The sequence below is a fragment of the Miniopterus schreibersii genome (genome assembly GCF_964146895.1).
Source record: "Miniopterus schreibersii genome assembly, chromosome: 13".
Taxonomy (NCBI): Eukaryota; Metazoa; Chordata; class Mammalia; order Chiroptera; family Miniopteridae; genus Miniopterus; species Miniopterus schreibersii.
The window spans coordinates 49159103-49184893 of record NC_138113.1 but is presented as its reverse complement, the minus strand read 5'-3'; the positions used below and the strand labels follow the sequence as shown (position 1 = coordinate 49184893).

At 41.8% G+C, this 25791-nt stretch overlaps 1 protein-coding gene across 4 annotated transcripts in view; it reads right to left on the bottom strand.

Moving 5' to 3' along the window:
* Nucleotides 1-6050: 6050 nt before the first annotated feature.
* Nucleotides 6051-25791, bottom strand: part of USP39 (ubiquitin specific peptidase 39) — a 29872-nt gene continuing 10131 nt past the window's right edge. For 3 of the 4 annotated variants that reach the window (XM_081157061.1, XM_081157059.1, XM_081157060.1), the window contains exons 8-13: nt 24186-24253; nt 23495-23683; nt 14848-14990; nt 9821-9956; nt 8007-8093; nt 6051-7167 (exon numbers count right to left, since the gene is read on the bottom strand). In XM_081157061.1, coding sequence (XP_081013187.1) covers nt 7120-7167; nt 8007-8093; nt 9821-9956; nt 14848-14990; nt 23495-23683; nt 24186-24253 — 671 coding nt within the window. In that variant the 3' untranslated portion in view covers nt 6051-7119. The remainder of the gene's footprint in view (nt 7168-8006; nt 8094-9820; nt 9957-14847; nt 14991-23494; nt 23684-24185; nt 24254-25791) is intronic. The other variant, XM_081157062.1, reaches the window with a different exon arrangement.

Genomic DNA, 25791 nt, shown 5'->3' with positions numbered 1-25791 from the left:
AAACATATTCTCAGGTGAGGATTAAAAAAAATAAAAAGCTTATTTTATTTAAAAAAATGATAAAAATAACCTTTCCAGGTCAATAAATATAGATATCTCTCATCACTACTAATGGGCTCATGATATTTTTTCTTGATACAAATTCTTTCATTTTTAAACAACTGTTATCGATTATTAATATCTGATCAATGCCAAGATGTGAAATTTGGGGACAAAAACTATGCACATCTTTATTTTTCATATGGGCTGTATTACCAAACTGCCCCTCTGTAGGCACCATGCCAACTTCTCTCCCAATAGCAAGCAAGTGCCTCTTTTCCACTCTCACCAACCTAGACATTAGCAGCCTTTCCAATCTTTGCTAATCTAAAGCATAAACACAGCCCTAGCCAGTTTGGCTCTGTGGTAGAGTGTCGGCCCGAGGACTGAAGGGTCCTGGGTTCAATTCCAGCCAAGGGCACGAACCTGGGTTGCAGGCTGGATCCCCAGCCCAGGTCAGGGCACATGTGGGAGGCAACCAATCAATGTGTCTCTCTCACATCAGTGTTTCTCTCTCTCTTTCCCTTCCACTCTCTCTGAAAAGCAATGGAAAAAATATCCTCAGATGAGGATTCAAAAAATAAAATTAAATAAATAAAATACACACATGGCCTCATTGGTTGTTCTAATTTTCATTTCTTTGGTTACTAAGTAAACATTTTTTATGTTTATTGGCCATTTATATTTCATCTTTTGTAAAATGCTTATATGGGTATTTTACTTAATTTTCCATTGGAGTGTTCTTTTCATTGTTTTACCAGTAAAAATATACTAAGTGTATTCATTCATTTACTGTCCTATAGGTTGCAAATTTTCCCCTATCACATGTCTGTTAAATTTAGGATATGTTTTCCACATTTATATTTTGCTTTGTGACTTCTGGCTAAGAAAGCAGGAATTCACTGCTCTCTCAGCTGTGGTTCAGACTGGCCAGAGTATGAGGTGTCCAAAAGAGGAAGCAGATGCTGGGATCACAGCTGTGAAGACATGCGAGCCAGGCCTCTGGCTCAGACTGCAGTAGTGGAAACAAGCCATGTCACCCACAAAGGACCTTAAGCTACTGCACACAGGACATGATAGCCAGCTCTGAGCAGTGGTCCCCAACCTTTCAGGCAACAGTATCAACTGTCAACACCTTGGGAGTGTAGAGACAAAGTCATTTGTGCAAAAGAAGGATAGAATGAACACAGGCTTAGCATGATGCCATTTGCTCAATGTATATTAGTGATTGACTCTTAAGTGCTGAGCATTTCCCTAGGGCTGGGCATAAAAGCAGCAGTTCCTGTCTGTCCTTCTGGAACTGAGAGTCTAATTGGGGAGACAGTCATTAATCACAGAATCACAGGAAAAGAAATATGGAATACTTCAGTTTGATAGTGCTATCAATTAGAAATATAAATGGTACTGACGTCAGAGAGGTAAAAAAGTAAGAGTTAAAGGGAGGAGAGCAGAGGAAGCAGATGACACAAAGGGGTGTCCTGTGCCACATCTGAGCAACAAGAAAATCAGTGAGCCTAGAATCGAGGACGAGAGGAAACTTCCAAAAGGTGAGACTAAGGTTTCCAGTCTTTATCCTACGAGCCAAAGTAGTGTCTTTGGCAGATCAGGGTGTGGAGGAGAAGTGTCTTAGTTAGATTTGTGTTTTTAAAAGATTACTCTGGCTAAAGTGTGAAAGAATTGGAGAGAGGGGATAAGGGAATGTGGGGATACCTGTTAGAAGACCATTGTAAACTGAAACTGACAATAGCTTAGACTAGAATGACAGTGGCAAAGGGCCTGTGCAGAAGTGACATGGATTTTGGAGACAACCATAAACTTAATCAGATGGTGACTCCAACTGAAGCTGTTGTCCCAGATATAGCACCTTTACTGATACAGCAGAGGCCTGGCGCTTGGCATGCAGATAAAGCCTTTTTCTCCAGACCAATTTATAAAGATCACCAGAAGTAGCTTGTTTCTACCTGGCAGGGCCAGCAGTATACCTTCATAGCGTTGCTCAATGTCAGCTCTCCTGTTCTCTACCATAGTACAGCCCACAGACATCTTGATCGTCTTGACGGTCCACAAAATATCACACTAGTCTACTACATCAATGACATTATGATGACTGGATCTGATGAGCAGGAAGTACCAAGTACTTTAGATGCCTTAGTAAGATGTAATCGAACAAGAGGGTAGGATTTAACCCCAAAGCAATTCAGGGGCCTGCCACCTCAGAGAAGTTCCTCGGGATCAATGGTCTAGAGTATGTCAAAATATCCCCTTCACAGTGAAAGACAAGTCACTGTACCTACCATAGCTCCCCTCGCCCCCCGCCCCACCACCTTCCACCTGCCCCACCTACTCAGGCAGGTCCTAGTATAACTAGGCTTTTTTTGCTTTGGGGGACAACATATACCACATTTAAGTGTGCTACTTTTACCCAACTTCAGATTCACAGCTGTAAAGCTGCTAATTTCAAGGGGAGACCAGGACAAGAAAATGTTCCACAGCAAGTTAGGCTGCACAGTGGGCGGCTCTGCTACTTAGGCCTTATACTCCAGGAGATCCAACGATTTCAAAGTGTCCACGGCAAACAGGAATGCTATATGGAGCCTCTGGCAATTATGACCAACAGGAGAATCACAGCGCAGAACTCCGGGATTTTGGAGCAAGTCTACACCCTCTTCTGCAGACACCCATACTCCTTTTGAGAAAGAGCTGCTGCCTAGCTTCTGGGTCATGCTAGAGACTGAACGTCTAACCATAGGACATCAGGTGACCATGCAACCTGAGCCTCCCTTCATGAACTGGCCGTTGTCTGGCTCAACTAGCCATAACGTTGGGCATGTGCAGCTGCAATCTACCAAGTAGAACTAGCACACAAGACCAAGCTCTGGTAGGTCCAAAGGCACAAGGAAGATACATGAGCAGGTGGCTCACATTCTTTTGATACCAGCTCCTGTTGCATTGCCTCCTGGGGGCGCTCCTTAAGACTGGTTAACCAAGGAAAGTAAAACTCAAGCCATCTTTATAGATGGATTTGTACAATATGAGTACAACCTGCAAGCGGACAGCTACAGCACTGCATCCCCACTCAGGGTGACACTGAAGGACAGTAGTGAAGGAAAGCCACCTAGTGGGCATAACTTCAAGCAGTATATTCAGTTGTTCACTGTATTTAAAGTGTAAGGAGGCCTGAAGTACGGATCTAGACTAATTCATGGCCAGTTGCCAATGGTTGACTGGTGGTCAGGGATTCAGAAGGATCAGAATCATTAAGATTAGTGAACAGGAAGTCTGGCGTATATAGATGGACTCCTTGAATGAGTATATACTGCTCAGGTCAGGGAAAGGAGAGCCCATGTATAGCCTCTGTCTCCATCACCATGACTCATGAGCTCACTTCCCTGAGCAAGCACTGGGGGTGGCTGGAGAAAGAGGCTGCTGGCTGACAGCCATAGAGCACGTCACTGGTGTACGCCTAATTCTGTATTGTCTTCTCTGCAGTGGATGCCTTTGGGTGAACACAGGTATTTCACAGAATATACATATACACCACAACCTGGAAGCAGCTAGCCTAATCGAATGGTGGAATGACTTACTGAAAACTCAGCTGCCGTACCATTTGGTGATCATTTTACAGGATGCAGTTTATGCTTTGAATCAGAGACCATTATATGATACTCTCTCCCCCACAGACAAAATACGTGGGTCTAGAAAATGGATGTTGAGGTGACTATTATACTTAATAACCTTGCAAATTAATTTTATGATTGATTTTTTTTAGAGAGGGTCAGAGAAACATTGATATGAGAGCAAAACATTGATTGGCTGCCTCCTGGGTGCCCACTACTGGGGATCTAGCCTGCAACTCGGGCATGGGCCCTGACCAGGAATTGAACTGGCAAAACCTTTTGGTGCACAGAGGCGACGCTCAACTTAGCCACACCGGCCAGGGCAACCTTACAAATTTTTGCTTCCTGTTCCAGCAATTTTAAGCTCTGCCAGTTTGGAGGTCTTAGTTCCCAAGGGAGGAATGCTTCCACCAGAGGACGCAACAATGGTTCCATTAATTTGGAAGATGAGACTACCAGCTGGACACTTTGGGCTCCTTATGCTACTGAACCAATGCGGGGTGGGGAGGTAATCTATCTGTCAGTGACTGCCCCTGATTACCAAGGGGAAATTGGGTTCCTCCTACACAATGCAGGCAACACGGGCCATGTCCAATAGTAAAGGTAATGGAAAAACTACAGCAACCCAGAGGGCAAAGGCAGGATCCTGATTAAGGAGTCAGGCCCTTAGGGACTTAAGATTTGGATCACTCTCCAAGTAAAGAGCCCCGAGCTGAGGTTCAGGCTTAGGGCAGAGTAAGCATGGAAGGGGTAGTGGAACAACAGATATCAGTGACAGCGCTGTGACCAGTTACAGAAATGAGGACCGTAAGTGACTCTGCTTATTTTCTATGTGGTTACATGTACATGATAATTTGTATATGCTATTTTTTCTCTTCTTCCCATTTTTATTTTATATAGTTTGTTGGAAGTTAACTTTACAACTTAGTCTTTAGGTAACAGTCCCACGGTCAGTGGGACCGTGACTGGGTCTGAGGAATAACCAATATAGCCACCAACGAATGTTTACAAACTTGTTCACCTGTAAGAAGGGCGGCTGCTTTTGTTAGGCACAAATACATTTTCTTGTTGTCTTTGTGTAGAGTTCAATGTGTGTAAGAGGGCACATGGAAGCTGAGTCATCAAAGAGGTGGACTGTGCCAATTATCAATTTAGTGCCTCTCAGCTTCAAATTCACCCTTTTGGGCCTGCTCTGTGAAGGTGGATTGGGGCCCTTTAGATTTTTCCTTCAGCTGACACTGAAGCTTTGTTGGGGAGGATACTGGAAACATACTGCAGGAGGAAAGGGCTTTGCTTCCAGGCTCTGGTGTGATCACCTGAAAGCAGCTTTCTCCCGCATCCGGCTCCCACAGTGCTTGCAGATGCCCTGGGGCCTGGCTCCCGCAAGAGCACAGCAGTGCACAGTGGGCAGCAGCACCCTGCACCCAGCAGCTTCACTGGGCAACCCCCTCCTCCCAGGGCAGTTTGGTACCAAAGTGAGACACTGCCTGTAAACAGCTTTTTTTAACACATTAGAGAGATTTCTGACAGGTTCCGGGGAAAAGATTTTCAGCAAGGTCTGGGTCTCAGCCTTGGACACACTCTATGGCGGCCCTAGGGGTAAGGAGCTGTTCCTTTCATCTGCTACTCCCATTCTTTATAATTCTCTATTACTAGCCAATCCCTGGTACTCCAATCCCATTATAGTTAATAATTCTTGAAATTATATTTCCCGATCAAATTATTAGTTTCTCTCTCCTGATTAGCCCTGGAATAAGCTGACACTAGCTTAGACTAGACACTGGCAGAGAAGGGAAATTAGTGGGAAAATTCAAGAACCACAAAGAAAAATACATAGGACTTGGTAATGGATTAGACAAGGGAAGTGAGGGTGGAGAAGGACAATTTTTAGCTTATATAACTGGATGAGTGGTGGAACCCTTCATCTACATGGAAACCACTGGAAAGGGGCCACGTATGAGGAGAAAACTCACAAAGCTCAGTTCTGAACAATGCTGAGTTTGAGTTGACTTTAAGACACCATAATATATCAAGTAGGCAGTTGGCTCTAAATTTAAGAATTTAAACAAGTCCGGGATTGAGATTTGAGTCATGTCCCTTGAAATGACAAGTGAAGCCACAGGCATAGTTGAAATGGCCCATGGAAAAAGTAAACACTAAGAAGAGAGGGCCTACCTTAACTGGAGGAATCCCAACTTTAAAAACAAATTTTTTTAAGATTTTTTTATTGATTTTGAGAGAGAGGAAGGGAGAGGGAGAGAAACATTGATCAGCTATGTCCTACATGCCCCCGACTAGGGATCGAGCCCGCAATGAGGGCATGTGCCCTGACCAGGAATGGAACTGGCAACCTTTCAGCGCACAGACAATGCCCAACCAGCTGAGCGACACAGGTCAGGGCTTGGAATCCCAACTTTTAATAGCTGGATAGAGGAAGATGAGCCTGCAAAGGAAATATTGAAGCTGTCAGAGAGGTAGAAGGAAATAAGGAGAGTATTATGTCCCAGAAGTAAAGGGTAGCAGGTGCAGAGAACTTGCTGTAGTTGACTGCCACCAGCCGCTGTAGCTTCAGCTCTCCCACATCTTCAGATCTGCCACTGTGCTCAGGCCAAGGTGATACTTCCCCAGACTGCTCCTCATCAATGACTGGGCTCCTAATCGATGAAAGCCATCTGTGTGTGATTCTTCTGAAAGACGATCTCTGCTTGGGGCTCCGGCTGGCCTGGCTGAGGCTCTCAGAATTGCACTGCAGCCAGGTGCTCTTCCAACCGTCCATCCTTCCCTCTTCCCTCACATAGCCCTGGCACTACAGGCTGAAACCACTCACCTCCTAACTTCTCGTTAAGTACAATTATAATTGATCACTTTTAGTCAGATATTTTGTTACTTAGAGACAAATGTATCCTAGCTGACACACCACCCACAAGCTGACAGGAAGATAAGCATGGTGTCCACTAGATGACAGAATGTAGGATAAACTGTTTGTGAGGCTTAAAAAAATAACAGCCTAAAGGAAATATATAGAACAAGAGGCTGGTTTACAAATAGGAAAATATTTAATTCATTCTAAAAAAATCAGGGAGGAAAAAGGGTGCTACTGGCTTCATGCTCTTATTCCTAGAATCCTGAGGCTTCGATGCTTAGAATTATCTTGTCCTTCAGACACTCATAGCTACTCAGAAATAAATTACATAATCTGTAAGAGTTCTGGCCTGTTGAAGCTAGAAGAGAGATAGAAAGGGGAAAGAACATCCATCTACAACAAACTGATCAAAGAACAGCTGGGTGACAGCACAGAGTCATCCCCGGCAGGTGGGCCCTCTGATGCTCTGGTGTGAACCAACATACAAAAAACTAGGTTGGCCCAGGGATGTGCCTGTCAGCCTCTGTTCAGTCACAGCTGCAAAATTCTTATTTACATATTCATCCAAAGCCCCCTGGAAGCAAAGCACTGGCTTCTCCCTCAAGCCCCCTGCTGGTTGGTTTCATCATTATCTCGCCTCTTCCAGATCTGTAAGAAAGGAATACAACAGATATTTAGGAGTTGGTATTCAATCTACAAATATTCATAAAATATCTATTCTACCCTAAGCAGTGGACAGCCTGTGGCTCAACGTACACATGTGAGTCCTCTGAAAATAATTCCTGTTTCAGAAAATTCCCTTTCATTTGATTTTCACTTTTCCATCCATCCCACTCTCTTACTTCCCATTCCAAACTCCCTTTCTAAGAAAGAACTCAAAGTCAAACCTATAACCTTAGACAAGGTTGCTAAGAATTAACTCTAGAACGAGAAGGGTCTGCCCTCTTTTTTATAAAGCTATAGCTTTTCCTTAGTCTCAGTCTTCCTTCTTCACCAGGTACTAGGACAGTTACAAAGAGAAGACAGATAGTCTGCTCCATCAGCTCTCAATCCAACAGAGAAACAGTTACAATAATACCTTTGGTGCTCCAATAAAGACATGCAGAAAGTGCTATGGGGTCATGAAGAGGGTTAACTTTGCCTAGCGAACTGGGGAAGCTTCAGAGCCTACTCCTAACTGGTGTCCTGATGATTCCAGGCTTTCCTCCTTGAAATCAGATCACACACCTGTGCAAAACTAACCTGCCCATAAACACAACCTCCCTTCTCACTCATAAATCTTCCGTACTCCCCTGCTCTTCTCTTCTTCTCTGAAGATCTCCTGGACTTTCAAGGCCATATAACCTCACTCCTCAGTGCATCCCAACAGGCACCCAGCCTAACTGAGGCTCTAACTCAATCCCACTCCCTGCCTTCATGCACACTGTTCCTCTCACTGACCCCACATCCTATTTACTTGGAACTGATCAAGTCTGTGGCCAACCCACCTGAATGTAAGCCTCCGACAGCGTGATCATCTGGGGAAGGATGTCGGTTACCTGGAGGTCTTGTAATTCATACCATTTGCCCGTCCCCTGCAAAAAGTATGAAGGGCTGGGTTAGTCTGCTCACTAAAACCAAAGGGTGTACAAGGAAGGGACCACAGTCAGAAGAATCAGAATAGCCACGAAGCCATCACCCACCAAGAGTCATAAGTAAAAGGGAAACAACCTCTGCTGGGAGTCATTCAATTTAAAGAGCTTTTAGGGTGTTGACTTTGGCAAACACAGTTCCTGCCGAAGATTCCATTAAGTATATGCAGTCCAAACACCCTATACCTTTTAAGAAGAATTTAGGTGAACAATAGAGAAAAGGGGGGAGAAAAGTCCTCTACTGCTCATGTAAGACGTCTCTTTGCTACTCAGAAATGAGACTGGACACACTCGCCTAGGAGGTACAGTGTTAACTATTGGGAAAAACTCACAAATGGACATTCTCACCCCCCACCCCAAAAACACAGAGACAGTAAGTCAAGAAAAAGTGTCCTCAGCAGACACTACCGATCATACTCACTCTCTGTGGCCTACAAAACTAGTGCTGCAAATACAGCAAAGCCTACCTCACTTCATGCTCCCATAAACAAGGGAGAAAGAGGTTTCTGGATTATGATAGAAGCACTTCTGGAAGCTCACCTGCCTCATCTATCCAAACTTCTAAGAAATGCCAAAGACAGACACCATAGAATATAGGTAATCCAGATACTCCGATAGTTTAGAATACAGAAAAAACAAAAGCTCAGGACCACATAATCAAGTCCCCATTCCCGGTTCAAGGCCTGGTTAAGAACATGGTGAAACCAAATATCTGGGTTAAATCCCAATTCTACTGACTTCGGTATATAAATTACTCAAACTACGAGGGTAGGTTTCCTCATTTATAAAACGATGGTATTAACACCTGTCTTGGAGGTGTATTTTAAAGATATAAATGACATGAACATGCACTGAGCAGTTGGCGAACTTTCCAAAGCACAGCACCTGGTAAACAGAACAGTTCCAGAAAACTAATCAAATTAGAACAATCTGTGCTAATAATCTGTGTGATACCAAATATATCTTCAGTACATGTTTCATCCATTTTCAGCTTGAGCCAAATTCTTAAAATTTAGCTGAAAGAGAATCTTGAGACAAGTACCTCATAAACTTTAACTTCATATCAATCAGAAGTTCTTGTTAAAATGCAGTTTCTGATTCAGTAGGTTTGGGTGGGGCCTGAGGTTCTGCATTTCTAATGATGCCCTCATGACATCAATGCTGCTGGTCGAGGATTCCACTTTCAGTGGTAAGGCTCTAGCCTAGGATAATAGTTCTCAAACCTGGCTGCACAGTGGAATCTATTGGGGAACTTTAAAACATCAATGATGCCTGGTTCCCACCTCAATACTCTAATGCAGCCTAACCCTGACTGACACTTTAGGCCAGATAATTCTTTGCTGTGGGGGCTGCCTGTGCATTGTAAAATATTTAGCAGCATCCCTGGCTTCTACCACAGTTGAAAACCAACAGGCACAAACTACATGATTCTAATGTAACTGGCCTGAGGTGGTGTCCAAATATCAGGATTTTTAAATCTCCCCAGGTGAGTTCAATGTGCAGCTGAAACTGAGAACCACTGCCTCAAACTCACCACTGACAGCTTTATTACTTGCAGAATCCCAAAGTCAGAGTGAAGAAAGGGCAAACTGAAGGGAGCTGCCCTCTGAGATGCCAAAGGAACAACACCTGCTTTGCCCCTCTGTGCATGAGAAGTCAGCACCACTCACATGATGGAGCACATGGATCCGGTAGGAGCCCTCGGACGGCTTGCCGTCGTGTACGATGTTGGCAATCAGGTCATAGGTGGTGTTCTTATGTACTGCTTGTACTTCCTCAGACAGGTACTCTCTCAGATCTACATTTCTGGTGATGAAAATAAAGCCAAAAGGTCACACAAAGGCTACCAGGTTAGGGAAACTGTCCTACACAAATGAACCACAAAGCTGTTGGAGCCTATTTAGGACCCTGGATCTAGGTAGGCTTGCAGACCCAAAGAAATCCCGGTTTGTGGAAATTCACCTAACTTGCCATAAAAATGAGTCAAACTAGAGAGACTGGCTCTATGGAAAAAGCACATTTTAAAGGCATTTCTAGCAATCAAAAGTACAATGTAGGGCCTGGAGTCATTCAGACTTGAACTAGAATCAGGGCTCTGCCACTTTCGAGCTATGTGTGAGATTAAGCAGGTTACATAACCTAAGGCTCTTCTACGATGAGATGAGAGCCACCCTCTCCGAGATGGCGAGACAGCGAGGACGGAGACAACAGGTGAAACCACCTCATCCCCTGCCTGGCCTGGGAATCAGCAGCAGCTCAGTGTTCAGACAGCACCCTGGCTCACCCGACCACATGATTACGTGAGCTGCCACTGCACGGTGTCATGTAACAACTTCAATATGGCAAACTAGGCATTCCAATTTATTTTTTTCTTTGACTTTTCTGGGCTCCTGCTTCTTTATTTGATTTTCTTTCTTTTAGCCAAGTGGAATAGTTACAAATGATAGAAACCAACCCAAGGCAGCTTAAGCACATAAGGGGAATTTAATCAAGGTTCTCAGACTAGGAAATGCAGCAAGAACTAGGCATAGAAGCAGCAGGACCTAAGAGAGCTACTTGCCCTCTTTCCTGCTTTTGACATCAGCTTTATTCTTCCTCTTTTGCAGCCTAGCTTTCTCTTCCTTATGTGGCCCACCTTGGCTACCCCACAGCTTTCCAATTTCAGTTCTAGTTGCCAAAAGAAACTACTGACTAGGTTCCTTCAACTGGGACTTAGAAATATCAAATTTATTTTAAATATCTGAACACTCACTTTCAAAAATAAAAAATTCCTGCTGTACCTAGAATAAAATCTCTTTTTGTGTTTTATTTGTTGAAGTCTATCCATCAGTTGAAGTATCAATGTATATCAGTTATGACAAAAGTAAAGTGCTATAACAAATGCTTGCTGTGAAGACTGTACCAAGACATTTATGAACTTTCAAACAGTTAAATAGGGAAACAGACTGACAGTTAATATGAATATTAAGAGAATATGTTTATAACTATATAATTTTAGGAAAAACATATCCTTTTTTCCTACAAATATTTATAAAAATTTAAATAATACATGGTAGAATATGAGAGATTATATCATCTTTCTAATCTATGTAACTGTCTGATGTGCTACACTCACAACATGCAACACAACAGTATCCTCCCTGGAAGGATTCACAAGACATGCTAACAGAGGTTACGTCTAGTGGTCACTTCCAGACAGATATCCCCCTTTGAATTTTAGACTGTGAATATAATATACCACCTGTCCAAAAATATAAAACCTTTTCAATGTAAACCATGTAATTACAAACAAATATGCAACTTTGTTCTAATTATATTATGTAGCTTTCTATGCATTAGCTATTTTTTTCTACACACTGACAGTGTCCCATATAAACTGCAATACACACCCAGCCGGCATGGCTCAGTGGCTGAGTGTCCCATGAACCTGGAGATCACAGTTAGATTCCCAGTCAGGGCACATGGCTGGATTGTGGGCTCGATCCCCAGTAGGGGGCGTGCAGGAGGCAGCTGATCAAGGACTTTCTCATCATTGATGTTTCTCTCTCTCCCTCTCCCTTCCTCTCTCTGAAATCAATAAAGACATATTTTTAAAAATAAATAAATAAACTTCAATACATGTTCAATCTTAAAGATAGTTTAGATATGAGTCCAAAACAATCCATGAGAAATCTAGATAGCCAAACTACCCGCCAGCTGCTGAGAGCTGACTTTCCGGGTTCTCATCTCCTCTGCTTTAACAACAGCTGTCTGGACTTTTCTGAATGAGAAATCTTCAGGAGAATTTATACTCAAGTTTTCATGGCTGAACCAAACTGTTTAACTGGCAAAGGGAATGAAGCTACATTACATCATTAATACTAATCTCCCAATGAGAACAGTCCAATTTAGAGAGCAATTAGTTAACTGGAAGTAAAACTTTAAACCTGTGCTCCAAAAACCCTATCTCCAAATGAGCAGAGGGTGCCTGACTGCAAGTCTGATAAACTCTAGTAAAAAGAAGATGTGCTCGGCCAGTGTGGCTCAGGGGTTGAGCGTGGACCCAGGAAGCAAGAAGTCACCGGCTCGATTCCCAACAGAGGGTGTGCAGGAGGCAGCCAATTGATCATCTTTCTCTCTCATCGATGCTTCTATCTCTCTATCCCTCTCCCTTCCTCTCTAAAAATCTAAAACCAAATTACTCTAAAATTACAATACATAAAGTAATTAAAGTGCAGGTTTCCAGAATTAGTCACACAATCTGATGTTCTCCAAAAGGCTGACTAGTCAAGAAGTACAGCTGACCCTGGAACAATGTGGAGATTAGGAGCACTGATCCCCTGTGCAGTCAAAAACTCACATATAACTTTTAACTCCCCCTAAACTAATTACAGTTGTCTCTCGTTATCTGCAGGGAACTGTTCCAGGACCTCCCACAAATACCAAAACCCAGGGATGCTCAAGTTCCTTATATAAAATGGCATGAAACAATGCATACACTTAGCCCTCCACATCCTCAGATTCCCAACTGTGGGTCAAAAATCCTGTTTTCAATCCAAGGTTGGTTTGAATCGCAGATGCGAAACCCAGGGATATAAAGAGCAAACTGTATATTTACTGAAAAAATCCACATATAAGTAGACCCATACAGTTCAAACCCATGTTGTTTAAAGGTCAGCTGTAATCTTTTTCTCAGCTTCTCCAAAGTAAGCTTTCTGAGGGGCAAACCACTGAAGTCACAGTTATCAAAATTACCAATACAACTGGTGGCAAAATAAATATACTCCAGGCCCAATATAAAAGAAACCAATGGAGTAAGGAAATTTCTGTGGTTCCAGAGCAGGAACTACTATCCACACATAGTCCTCCTTCCTCTGGAGCTGCCCTGAAGTCCAGAATGCTCCTTCCTACTAGGAACAGACTGGTGACTGCTGCAATTCACAAGAGTCTAGTTCTGAAATAAAAGCCTAATACTCAGACTTGAATCTCCTCTGTGGTCCCACTCAAGGTAGCAGAAAACTATCCTCCAAATGCCCCAATTTCATTCTAATTGTCACACAAACAAGGTGCCAATGAAGAAAAGGAAGAATAATGTGGGGGGGAAAAGAACTTCCGTATTTCTAACAACAAAGGTTTTCTATCTCTAATCCCCACTGTTCTCAGATTGTTGGTAATCACAGAACCAGAAGTAATAAAATGTTATACCTAGAAGGAGCCCTAGAGATCATCTAGTTAAAGCTTCTCATTTTATCCATGAGAGACTACTAACCAGAAAATATGTGAATGACCTACCCAAAGTCACACAGCTAGGACAGCCCAGAACTCAGACCTCTTTAATTTAATTATTTTTTTTATTTTGAAAGTGCATTTATTAAAGATGGGGACAGTGAAACAAGGGCGGGCTTAGGACAGAAGAAGCAAGAGGAGAGAGCCTAGGTGGACTAGTCTGGCTCTCTAGAAATGTTATAGGAAACAAATGAGCCTAGGCGGGGCTGCTTTAGCTCACTGGAAAGTCAGAGGATAGAAGGAGCAACAGGAGAGAGGACCTGCGCAGGACTGCTGAGGTTCACTGTAAGGTCAGAGGAAAGGGGGCCTTGGAAACGGGTTCAGAGGGTTAGCCCAAGAGGAGCTGCTGCTGCCCATTGCTCCCCTGGTTGCAGTATGCCTCTTTAATTGTAGATACTACTCTCTTAAACACTACACAGAGTTCAGAACTGGAACTACTTCCAAAGGAGAAAACTGGCAGTCTGCTCCAGTTTGGGCAACTGGGTAATGGAGGGGGATGGCAAGAAAAAGAAAAGAAGACAAGCATTTATCCATTACAGCTCCCATTCTACTTTGTGAAGGTTTTAAAAAAACACTACTGAGCTAAACATCATGTTAGTCCTATCATCTCTCCATCCAAATCCTTCTCAGTAAGAAACTGTTATCTTAGCTAAAGGTGAACACACAGAGCCCACATTTCTTCCTTCCAGCCCTGCCACCAAGTCTCTCCATGCTCTCAGAGATACCTCCTTCAGCATACGAAAAACCATGTCTCTTGAGAACTAAGTCAACTGCCTACCCTGAAAAGGGCCTTGCAGGAGCTTTCTGAGTTAGAAGGTGGCAAAGTAAAAATACCTGGTATAACACCTCCCAATTTTGCATTAAAATATTCATAAATGTTCATAAAAAGACAACTGCATGGTTAATTAAAACTAAGAAAGACCATACATCAAAATTTATAACTTCCTCATCAATAGGGAGAAATTGGGCACATTCCAGACTTTACCCTCTGGAGAAAAAAATAAGAGGAACTGCATGACGAGAAAACAAATCCGGAGTCATCCCCACTGTCCAGGCCTAACTGCAGTGTGCAAGATGTGAGGACCAGCAAAAGATGGACTCTAACTGCTCAGGATGATCTTCACAGCCAGGCAGAATCCTACCTGTCCAGCCTACTTTTATCATGTTTTTCCCTATACTGAAAGACTACAATTTCCAGGAAGCACCAGGAAAGAAGGTAAAAGGGGGATTGCTTCCAGGTAAACATCTATCCTTAAGGCCCTTGAAATATTTATAGCCTTCCAATTAAAAACTCTTAACTTACGTAGTGTAGGTAGGCTCTGTTCCTTGCAATCTCCAACTAAACAGTCCAAAATTAACAGTGGTACAAAAATATGAAAAGAAATTCAGGCTCACTCCCTCTAAGAGGAAGTGAAGCAGGGTTAATACTCACGTGATAGGGAAGTTGACAATAGTTGGATTCTTCTCCACAAAGAAATTGTTCTTAGTGAACCTCTTAATACAAAAGATTAGATATGGAGGTAGCTTGGTGAGCTGGAAGCGCTTCAGAAAGTTCTCCTTGTAAGTCTTATATTCCTAGAAAGAAAATTATCAAATTAGTCAAGTACCGGAGCAGGGGCATGAGTTTTGTTTCAGTCTGAGTTTTTTCATACAATTTTACCTTACACTTAGAATTCACAAGACACCTGACCCCAGAACCATGTACAAGGTTTAGGAAGAAGACTAAATTACCTCAACCGTGGGCTGTGTTTCAGCCAGCACATGATCATACTGTTGAACTCTAACTACAGAAATGTGGGTGTCTGTTTCCACAAGGAAAACAAAAATGTTAAGCAAAAAAGAGGATTTGTTAAAAGCTGCACAATTAAAACCATGAAAGTCTCAATTCGAAATAAGGAAGAACGTCCTGACCATCAGACTCATGCACCCGTGGAAGAGGTACTTCTAAAGCAGTGAGGAGCCCTCATCACTGGGGATATTCCAGCAGAGGTGTCAACACACTGCCCATGTTCCTTCCTCCTCAAAGATCCCGAGACTCATGGGTCAAGTACAGTCTGACAGGCAGCATTTACCTGAGGACTCACTCAGCATGTTCAAGGAGACAGAGTAGTGGAGGACCCAGGACAACCTACCCAGCCCAAGAGGTTTAAAGGCTAGTGCACATAAATTTATTTATTTCTTAACACAACTTAGCACAATCAAAACTAAGAAACAGGCATAAAAAACTAATCATAATCAGAGAGGAAACACAAATGAGAACACTGCTCTCTGGAGTGGGTGAGTTCTGGAGTAACAACAGATCCCTTTCGGGGCGCCAAGTTTCCCAGAAAAATATTTTAATTTAAAATTAGGATTAAAAAAATGTTAGGATACAAATACTCCAAAACCACCTGATGATGACCTAAAATGTCAAGTAAGAGTTTCACTTTCAGCATTACAGCATAAGGAGCTCCAAAGAGCTGCTCACCAACAAAACTGGTAAAAATTATTTTTCAAAACTACCACCACCATTTAAATTCTCTGGAAATGGTCCTAAGGGCATAGAGCAAATGAAGAAACATTTACTAAAGAAAATATTTTTCTCTACAATGTTACTAAAAGAAAATCTAATTCAGTAAGAAAAATGAGAGTCTGTGGTACCTGAACCAAGACCTGTCCCTTCCTCTCCCTCCCCAGTGAGATGGAAAATCCTTTCCAGGCTGGTACAGCCAACAACACAGGGATCCCTCACCCTGGCTCCCAGAGGATTGTCTTCCCAGGAGAGACAGAATGTCAGCATTTCTCATCCTGCCTCCAGCTATTGTTTCTGAATCGAAGTTCCAACATGTGCCCAAAATACATGAAGCAATGGGAGGTCCCAGATGGCAGCTGCTCAGGAGCTGGCTGAACAAGCCCCTTCCCATGAGCAAACTCAAATATACATGTATATTGAAAACAATTACTCCTGTGAGACAACTGAGAGCTGCATGAACAGCTTCTGAACAACAAACAAGAGAAAGAAGAGACCTAACAGAAAAGCCTGGGAAACCATAGAAGCCCTTCAAAAGCTGCAGGAACTCTCTAGGCTAGAGGAGCTGGTGAGTGCCACTGTTTATATACCCCCTACACTTTGATAGGCTGGGTGAGAGCTCTATTCAGGTGCTTTGGCCTACCTGCAAGAGTATGCAGAGTGTTCCCAACTACATTGCCCAGAGCCTTCAGCCTCCAAACAAAGCAAGCAAGCAGGAACAACAGGATGTCACCACACATACCTAGTCTCCCTTCCAGGAGCTGCTCCAGCCCAGCAAGCTAGTGCCCCAGGTGCTATAAGAACCTGCCCCGCTGGAAGCACCTGCCCTGCTCCAACCAATTTCCCAAAACTACCCGACTCAGAAAGCCTACACAGAAGTTGCTTCTTCACAAGACCACTTTCTGTACAACAAATAAGAGACTGTATACAGAAGGTTGGGGAGCTGCAGGAGCTCTCTAGGGACTGTGAAATTTCTCCGGGGTGAGAGGTACTGGTGAACGCATTGTTTACATGCCCACCTACCCTCGACAGGACAGGCAGGAGCTCTTTCCAGGTGCTCTGGCCTACCCGCAAGGTCACCGCAGCACATTCCTGGACACATCGCCTGGGACCATTTCAACCCTGAACAACCGGAGCAAGCAGGATCAACAGGACATTACTACATACACCTGGCCTTCCCACCCAGAGCTGCTCCAGCTCAGTAGGCTAGTGCCCAGACACCTTAGGCACCCATTTGGCTCCTACCAGCAGGCCAAAACACACAGCACACATAGAGTACATAGAGGCTACTTCTACATAAGGCCACTTTTTCAAGACTGGAAGAGATAGCTACTTCATCTAATTCATATAAACAAACATACAAAGTCAAACAAAATGAATATAAGAATATCTCTTAAATGAAGCAATAAAAATCTCCAGAAAAAAACCCTAAGAAAACAGAAATAAGTAATTTGCCTGATAAAGAATTCAAAGAAATGGTCATAAGGGTGCTCACCAACGTTGAGAGTGGAAGAGATGAATTTAGGGAGAACTTCAACAAGGAGTTACAAAATATAATAAAGAACTAAGCAGAGCTAAAGAATACAATAACTGCAATAAAAAAATATATATATATATTAGAAGGAATCAACAGCAGATTAGCTAATATGAAGAACAGATATGCAACCTGGAACACCAACTAGTGAAAATCAATCAAACAGTACAGCAAAAAATAAAAAAACAATTTTTAAAAATGGGGCTTAAGATCTCTGGGATAACTTTAAGTACCCAAACATTAGCATTATAGGGGTCCCAGAAAAAGAAAGAAAGAAATGAAACTTTAGAAATAATGGCTAAAAACTTTCCTAATCTGGGAAAGGAAAGAGACATCCAGGTCTAGGAAACCCAGAAAGCTCCAAATAAGATGAATACAAGAGACCCACACCAAGACATATTGCATTTAAAATGGCAAAAGTTAAAGATAAAAAGACAATCTTGAAGGAAGCAAGGGGAAGACAAAGAATTATATGCAAGGACACACCATAAGGCTATCAGCTAATTTCTCAGCAGCAACTTGACAGGACAGAAAGGAGTGGCAGGGCATCTTTAAAGTACTAAAAGGAAAGGAACCCACAACCTAGACTATTTACTCAGCAAAGTTATCATTTAGAACTAAAGAGAGATAAAGAGTTTTCCAGACAAGCAAAAACTGAAAGAATTTATCACCATTAAACCAGCTTTACAAGAAATGTTAAAAGGTCTCCTTTAAGCAGAAAAAGAAAGACCATAACCAGAAATAAGAAAATATGAGAAAGGAAAAAAACCTCAAAGGTAAAGTCAAACATTTAACAAAAACAGTGAAAGCTACTACTAAGGTCAAAAGAAAATAAGATCAAACTCAAACTACAATAAGTAGTAAGGAGATATACAATACAAAAAGATCTAAAACATGACATCTATAACAAAGGATGTGTGGGGGGGGGTATAAAAATGTAGTCCTTATAGAATATATTCAAACTTAAATGCTTATCAGTTTAAAACAGACTAAGACATAGAATGATATACATAAACCTCATAGTAACCACAAACTTACAACCTACAAAAAATACACAAATAATAAAGAAAAAGGAACCCAAACAAAACACTAAAGAAAACCAACAAACCACAAGAGATCAATAAAAGAAAGGAACAGAAGGGAACTATAAAAACAATGAACGAAATGACAATAAGTATATAATTATCAATAATTACTTTAGATTCCAAGATGGAATCTAAAGATGGAGGCAGATTAAGTGGAAGCTACACTGACACTCTCCCAGGACCAAAATGGAATTACAACTAAAATACAGAAAAATCATCCTGAGTAATCAACTGAAGACGAGCTGGAGAGCAACCTCATAACCAAGGACAAAAAGTGGAGACTGCATAGAGACTGGTAGGAAGTGTGGAGGCTCAAGAGGGCTGGCCAGGCTCCCATAGGCAGCAGCTGAAGTTTTGAAGGAATATCTCAGCTGTGGGGGGTTCCCACTGAGAACTCTGGCATCTAAACCCTAAGCTGGGCTCCCCAGCCCAGAGCACCAGAACTGAGAAAGGTTCCCACATAACATCTGGCTGTGAAAAGCAGTGGGGTTTCTGTCTGCCAGGGAGAGATGACTGGAAATGCAGGCACCCTCTTAAAGGACCAACAGACAAGTTTCATGTGCAGCCACTCACCTTGGGCTCTGGCAGAGAGAGGGCAGAGTGGATTAGAGTGGTGTGAGGAGGATCCAGGGTTGTGGGCTCTGGAGATAGAGCTCAGACGGCACCCGTTTGGACTCCTATGCTGAGTCATTCCCCCAGACTGCAGAAGATATCTTTCTCTGGCAGACATTAATTAACTATTCAGGCAACTTTTGCCTGGCTGGGGAAACAATCGCCCCACCCAAAGAACCTCTCAACCCACCCTATGGATTTACGCCTTGCAGTGGTCTACAGCCTGAGGCTTATAAAGGGACTAAGAATAACAATCAGCCTCTGGGTACTTTAAGTCTTTGCCCAATCTGCTCCTGGACCTGGGGCTTGGAAAAGCAGACGTTGGTGTGAATCTTGGTCCTTTCCAAATGCGCCCAGCTTCAGCAGAGGGAGCCACAAACTGTGGATTGTGGAAAGCTTCAAACAGGGTTCTCGAGGCCAGTCACAAACAACATCTGACATTGGTCTGCACCATAGACCATCCAAAAGACTGGGAGTCCTAGAAAATCTACCTAATACATAGAAACAACCCCAAACAGGTAGCCAAAATGGGGAGATAAAAATACAAGCCCTAATTGAAAGAACAAGAGAAGTCTCCAGGAGAAGAGATAAATGAAATGGAGATAAGCAGTCTGTCAGATACAGAGTTCAGAATGCTGATCATAAGGATGCTCAACAGCATGAGAAAAGATATAAAGGAAATTAAGAATGACACAGAAGAAATAAAAAATGCACTGGAAAGAATAAATAGCAGATTATACGAAGCTGAGGATCAGGTCAGCAAATTAGAAGACAGGGCAGAAAATGTCACTAAATCAGAGAACCAAAAAGAAAAAACAAAAAACAGGAGGACAGTTTAAGAGAGCTGTGGGACAACATGAAACATAACGAAACACAGGCAACAGACTCTTTGACAACACTCTTAGCAATATCTTTTTGGATATGTCTCCTAGGGCAAGGGAAACAAAAGAAAAAATAAGCAAACGTAACTGCATCAAACTAAAAAGTTTTGCGCAGTGAAGGAAACCATTCTACTGAATGGGAGAAGATATTCGCAAATGATGCACCTGATATATATTTTGGGTTACTATCCAAAATATATAAGGAACTCATACAATTTGACACCAAAACAACAACAACAACAACAAACTCCATCCAATTAAAAAGTGAGCAGAAGACCTGCATACACTTCTCCAAAGAGGACATACAGGTGGCCAACAGACACGTGAAAAGATGCTCAATGTTACTAACCATCAGAGAAATGCAAATTAAAACCACAATGAGCTATCACTACACACCTGTCAGAATGGATATGATCAATAAATCAACAAACAACAAGTGCTAGTGAGGATGTAGGAAAAAGGTGAGGATGTATGCTGTTGGGTAGAATTGTATATTAGTACAGCCACTCTGGAAAACAGTACAGAGAATCCACAAAAAATTAAAAATAGAGCTGCCACTGACCCAACATTCCACTTCTGGGTAATTGTCTGAAGAAAACAAAAACACTAATTCAAAAAGATATACGTACCCCTATGTTCACTATAGCATTACCAGTAATAGCCAAGATAAGAAAGCAATTAGATGTCCATCAACAGAAGAATGAATGAAGATGATGTGATATTATTCAGCAATAAACAAAAATGAAATCTTACCATCTGCAACAATATGGATAAACCTACAGGTTATTATGTTAAGTGAAATAAGTCAGACAGAGAAAGTCAAATACTGTATGATTTCACTTATACGTGGACCCTAAAAATGAAATAAAACAAATGAATAAACAAAACACAGTACAAACAGATACGGAGAACAAGTTGGTAGTCGTCAAAGGGGAGAGGGTGATAGAACAGGAATGAAAAAAGCAACAACAAAATACATAAAGCAAAAACTGACAAAAATGAGAGGAAAATATAAAATTCCTCTTTAGTAGGAATTTTCCCCACTTTTAACAGTGGACAGAACAACTAGGCAGAAAATCAACAAAGAAATAGATTTGAACAACATTACAACCAACAAAACCTAACAGATATATATAAAACACTCCAACGGCTACAGCAAAATGCATATTCTTCTGAGGTACATGTGGAACATTCTCCAGGACAGACCATACGCTAGCCTACAAAATAAATCTCAACAGATTTAAAAGAAGACAAATAATACAAAGTATGTTCTCTGACCACAATGAAATGAAATTACAAATCAGCAACAGAAAGAAATTTGGGACATTCACAAACATGAGGAAATTAACACACTCCTAAATAACCAATGAAAAAAAAAATCAAAAGGGAAATTAGAAAAGAATTTGAGATTAATAAAAATGAAGGCACAGCCCTGGCCAGGTGGCTCAGTTGGTTGGAGAGTCATCCCACACTCCAAAAGGTTGCCGGTTCAATCCCCCGTCGGGACATGTATATGAGGCAACCAATCGATCTCAATCTCTCTCTCTCACTAAAAATCAATAAAAACATATCATCGGGTGAGGATTAATTAAAAAATTTAAATATTTTTTTAAAAAGAGAGAGCCTGTTTAAAAAAAAAGCCCAGCCGGCATAGCTCAGCAGTTGAGCATCGAACTATGATCCAAGAGCTCGAGGTTCCATTCCTGGTCAGGGCACAATGCCCTGATTGCAGGCTCAATCCCCAGTACAGGGCATGCGGGAGGCAGCCAATCAATGACTCTCTCATCACTGATGTTTCCTGCTCGCTCTCTCCTTCTCCCTTCCTCTCTGAAATCAATAAAGACATATTTTTAAAAAATAATAAATTTAAAAAAAGAATCAACCAATGAATGCATAAATAAGTGGAACAACAAATCAATGTTTCTATCTCCCTCTCTCTCTCTGAAATCGATTTTAAAAAAACACCTAAATGATGTTACAGCCTAACTTACAATGGTTTCTCAGGAATTAATGAGAAAACATAGGGTAGTGGGGAGAATTTCACCATGGACATCAGTACCACATTCACATAGAAAGGAGCAATTTGGTTTTAGCTAAACAACACATTATATAAAAGCACTGTCAATCATTTTTATTGGTTTCAAAGTTTTGCTTGAATACAGCTTGTGAGTTTGCTATAATTTTATACTTGCTTAAAAGTTGCAGGTGTGAGGAGCTTATACCAACACTTAAGTTTATACAAATTTAAGTAATATTATAGTAAAAATAAATTTAAATCAATACTGAGGGACCATGGGTATCTTAATATTAAGTTTGAACAATGATAAATAGGGATCAAGTGGCATAGTTGAAAAAGTCAGATGAAAAATCTGAGTTTAGATTCCCAGTCCTGTCACTTAAAGCCAATAAAATAAGGAAACTGAGTTACATGAGCCCTAAGGCCTCTTTCACCTCCCAAAATGAAATGACATTTTAGGTATCATTACCGATCTCTGTGCTTCTGTGTGTGTGTACGTACATATACCTGCAGCCTGGGCAGCTGCGCCTGTACATGGTCGCCCAGTGCTTGTTTCGCTTATTATGCTTACTAACAGTTCCTGAAGACTTGGATGTTGGATGGCAACAGTAATGTAAGCCAGGGGAAGTGTGTTTTAGAGACTTCTTGGGGTGGTTACCTAGCTCACAATTCTCCTTTCTTAAGGAAAGATCCCTGTTCACAGGGTCCTTAACCAGAAAGGACACCTGATCCAAGTGAGCCTTTCAACTCCCTCCTAGGAACCTGGAGCAGAGTGGCAGGGGCTGCGAGGTGGAGCAGCTGAGATCAGGTTAATGGCAGCCACTTTGGAGAAGCCCATCACTCTAGTTCCTGTCATTCCCAAGTCCTGCTCAGTTCAACTCTTCCTAAGATCCCAAGAGATGCCTTCCAATAATGTTTCTCTTTTACTTTAACTAGTTTTTTGTTGGTATTTAGTATCTGAAAACAAAATAGTCTCCACTAATAAAGGATTAAACCTATCTAGGATGAAGAAAGAAATTAAACCAAGAAACAACTTGGTAGATAAAAAGACTTTTAACTTGATACAGTAAGAATAAATTATTTGCTTATTTATATTTTAGTTGGTTTTTTCCACTTTAATACTGATGTTATTTTTTAAAGATGGGAATTTTTCCTACCTTTGTGAGTTTCTACTGTCCCACATACCCCTCCTTCCTCCATACTAACCAGAGGCAGAAGGTTTAAAGGGACATTTGAGAAATACAAGAGAGGGCACTATAACTCAAGTTAAGAGTTGGGGGAGATCAGCTAGAAACAGAACGGGGTCTGGGAGGCTCACCTAGGACGATATACTTCATAATAATTGCATTACATATGTGTGGCAATTTCCAAGTAAAAAAGAAAATTGAAAAGTCAAGAGAGAGAAAGGGGTATTAGCAGGGCAGGTCTGCAAATGGGCTACCTTCTCAGTGATGCCGTTGAACTTGGCCAGGATGTTGAAGAGCGGCACCTGGGGGATGATAAGCTGCTCCTTCTCGTCCTTGTAGAGGGGCGCGGTAGGCAGGTCCAATGTGAGGTACATAAAGGTGGACTCCACCATGGTCTCCTGGTACTCATCATTATGAAGCAGCTGTTCTTTCTCTTCGGCTGGCTGAAAATGAATGGGGAAAAAGGAGGGAAGGAGTGTGAGCAGCAAGAGACCACCAGTTAGAAAGAAGCAAGGTTTCTGTTACATTTATACTGTGCTGCTTTTTATATTGAAATGAAGTCAACAGACTGGGCAGTTTCACCAATTCATCTTGATTAGATGAATGCAAGAATGGACAGGCTTCCATCTTCAGAGATTTTACTTAAATACTAGACTATTTTAAAAGCTTTTAAGTGATCTAGAAAGCTTACCTGAGCTTCTGAAAAAAACACACCAGCACTACCCAAAGGCCAGGCCACTTAAACCAACAGGCCCTTTCCAACCACTAACTCCCAGACTTAAGCTTACGAATGAACTAGGAACCTGAGGAACTACCACTTGGCAGGTGTTCTGTAGAACCTCTTCCTGGGGTAAGAGGCCACACTGGTTCTCTGAGCATCTCTGTCAACCTTATCTCCCCTTAGGCAATATAAATCAGTCTGAGACTCGGGTTCAACCCACTCACCAGATCAGGATGAGGAAGCTTTTTAGTGAAAATCCTCATGGACCCCTGGAAAACATCAGTCACAATAGCTGTACAAACAGAAATCAAAATGTTAACTCTGTCAGGTTGGAAAGCATTTCCAAAATATAGTCCTTTAAGTTCTAAATTTCTGAAACAAATCAACGCCTTCCAGCATAAGACCTAAAGCTGTCACTAAACACAGAAGTATCTTTGCAATGTACGCCACCATGGTACCTTTATAATTATTTGTGTAAATAATTTTATGCCTGTCTTCTTCACAAAACGCCCTTTGACCCTCTAGCACAGGTCCTGGCCCATAAGAGCATTTGAAATGAATGAATAATTTACAGAGTATGAAGATTTATGAATCACAAAAAAATTCACAAGCAAAACAAGATATGGCTGACCCTTCAACACAGGCAGATTTTTTCAATAAATACGTACAGTACTGTAAATGTATTTTCTCTTCCTTATGATTTTCTAAACATTTTCTTTTCTCTAACTTACTTTATTGTAAGAATACAGAATATAATATATATAACATACAAAATATGTGTTAATCGACTGTTTATGTTATTGGTAAGGTTTCCAGTCAACAGTAGGTGATTACCAGTTAAGTTTTTGAGGAATCAAATATACTCAGATTTGTCCGGCCAGTGTGGTTCAGTGGTTGAGCATCAACCTATGATCCAGGAGATGGCGGTTCAATTCCTGGTCAGGGCACATGCCCAGGTTGCAGGCTCGATCCCCAGCAGAGGGCATGTAGGAGGCAGCCAATCAATGACTCTCTCTCATCACTGATATTTCTCTCTCTCTCTCCCTCTCCCTCTCCCTTCCTCTCTGAAATCAATAAAAACATATATATGTGTGTGTGTGTGTGTATATGTATATATGCAGATTTTCGACAGCACAGGGTTTTGGTGCTCCTAACCCTCATGTTGTTCAAGGGTCAACTGCACATTCAAGGAACTTCCCATGACCACAGGCTGCCTGCAGAGGGAGATAATGATTACCATGCGTTGAACATAAAAGGAAAATGACAAACTAAAGAATGGAACAGAACAGAACCAAAGAAATAAGAAAGAAAGCACAACATGGTTCTGCAATCCTTAAGGACACAAGTCAGAGAACTCAGAGGATGTGTGCAGGCTGAGGACACTTGGTAGAGGTGCAGGGCCATCCAGGAGGAGGAACACTAGGCCACAATCCCACATCAAGAAACATCAACACCACCAGAACACAGAAAAAAGACAAGAAGAAAGCTGCATTAGGACTCCAAAGTTATTCACCTAGCTCAGCAGTCTCTGAGCTAACTGGCATTCATAAAAAATGTCTAGCTATTGCTAAGCCAACATGGATGCTAAGGAGCACAGGAACTTAAAGTCTGAAAATCTGAATGGAAGGCAGCCTCATTTCTCCAAGTAAAGGCTCAGGACAAGGAACTAGCTTTCAGTCTGCATTATGAGTCAACTTACAAGCCAGGCAAAACACCCACAGAGTCCTCCTCGAATTAGCTTTAGTAATCTACAATGCACTGCCCAGCCCCTCAGGGCCAGGATTTCTAGAGCACAATTACATCCATTTCCATTTATTAAAAATTCTAGTG